The 824-nt window shown below is 63.6% G+C and overlaps 1 protein-coding gene across 1 annotated transcript in view; it reads left to right on the forward strand.

The window, feature by feature from the left end:
• Nucleotides 1-824, forward strand: part of LOC104490767 (actin-related protein 2/3 complex subunit 1B-like) — a 2,254-nt gene that overhangs the window by 1,128 nt on the left and 302 nt on the right. Inside the window, exon 2 of the mRNA XM_010133098.1 lies at nucleotides 288-510. Coding sequence (XP_010131400.1) covers nucleotides 288-510 — 223 coding nt within the window. The remainder of the gene's footprint in view (nucleotides 1-287; nucleotides 511-824) is intronic.

Consider the following 824-nt stretch of genomic DNA (forward strand, 5'->3'; position numbering starts at 1 on the left):
GCAGCTTCTGGATGGGGGTTGTGCAGAGGGTGGAGAGGGAGCAGGTTGTGTCTGCCTCTGCCAGCCCTGAGCTGGGTGTCGGGAGGCACCCGGGGGTGGGATGGATGGGATGGGGAAGGATGGGGTGGGATGAGATGGGGTGGGGTGGATGTGGGAATAGGGCAAAGAGGGACTCTGGAGCAAAGACCACCCAGAACACACCTGCCTTCAAATGACCCCCAGCCCCAAGAGACCTGTCCCCACCCCCATGTCTCCCTGGGCCACCATCGCCCCCCTCTGCCTTCCAGGCATCGACTGGGCCCCTGAGAGCAACCGGCTGGTGACGTGCGGGACCGACCGCAACGCCTATGTCTGGACTCTGAAGGGCAACGTCTGGAAACCCACCCTGGTCATCCTGCGGATCAACCGGGCTGCCCGCTGTGTCAAGTGGTCCCCCAAGGAGAACAAGTTCGCCGTGGGCAGTGGCTCCCGGCTCATCTCCATCTGCTACTTTGAGCAGGAGAACGACTGGTGAGGCTCTGCCACGGCCTCGCTGGGTCTGTGCTGGGGGAGATGGAGGGAGAAAGATGGAGGGGAGGTGGAGAAGAGATGGATGGATGGACGGATGGATGGACGGATGGATGGACGGACTGGGAGATAGACTGGAGGAGTTGAAGGTGAGACAGGAGGAGATGGGGGAGACAGACAGGAAGATGGAGGGAGATACTCCCTGGGCCCAATCTGCCACTGCAGGATGGTGGCCCAGGGCAGCTCCAGGGGCTCTTGGAGCCCCGACCACCCTCGCCCCGCCCCTCTGAAAGCCCCGGGGCCCTCCCGCGGAGTGG

Source organism: Buceros rhinoceros, unplaced genomic scaffold (assembly GCF_000710305.1).
Source record: "Buceros rhinoceros silvestris isolate BGI_N320 unplaced genomic scaffold, ASM71030v1 scaffold37413, whole genome shotgun sequence".
NCBI lineage: Eukaryota > Metazoa > Chordata > Aves > Bucerotiformes > Bucerotidae > Buceros > Buceros rhinoceros.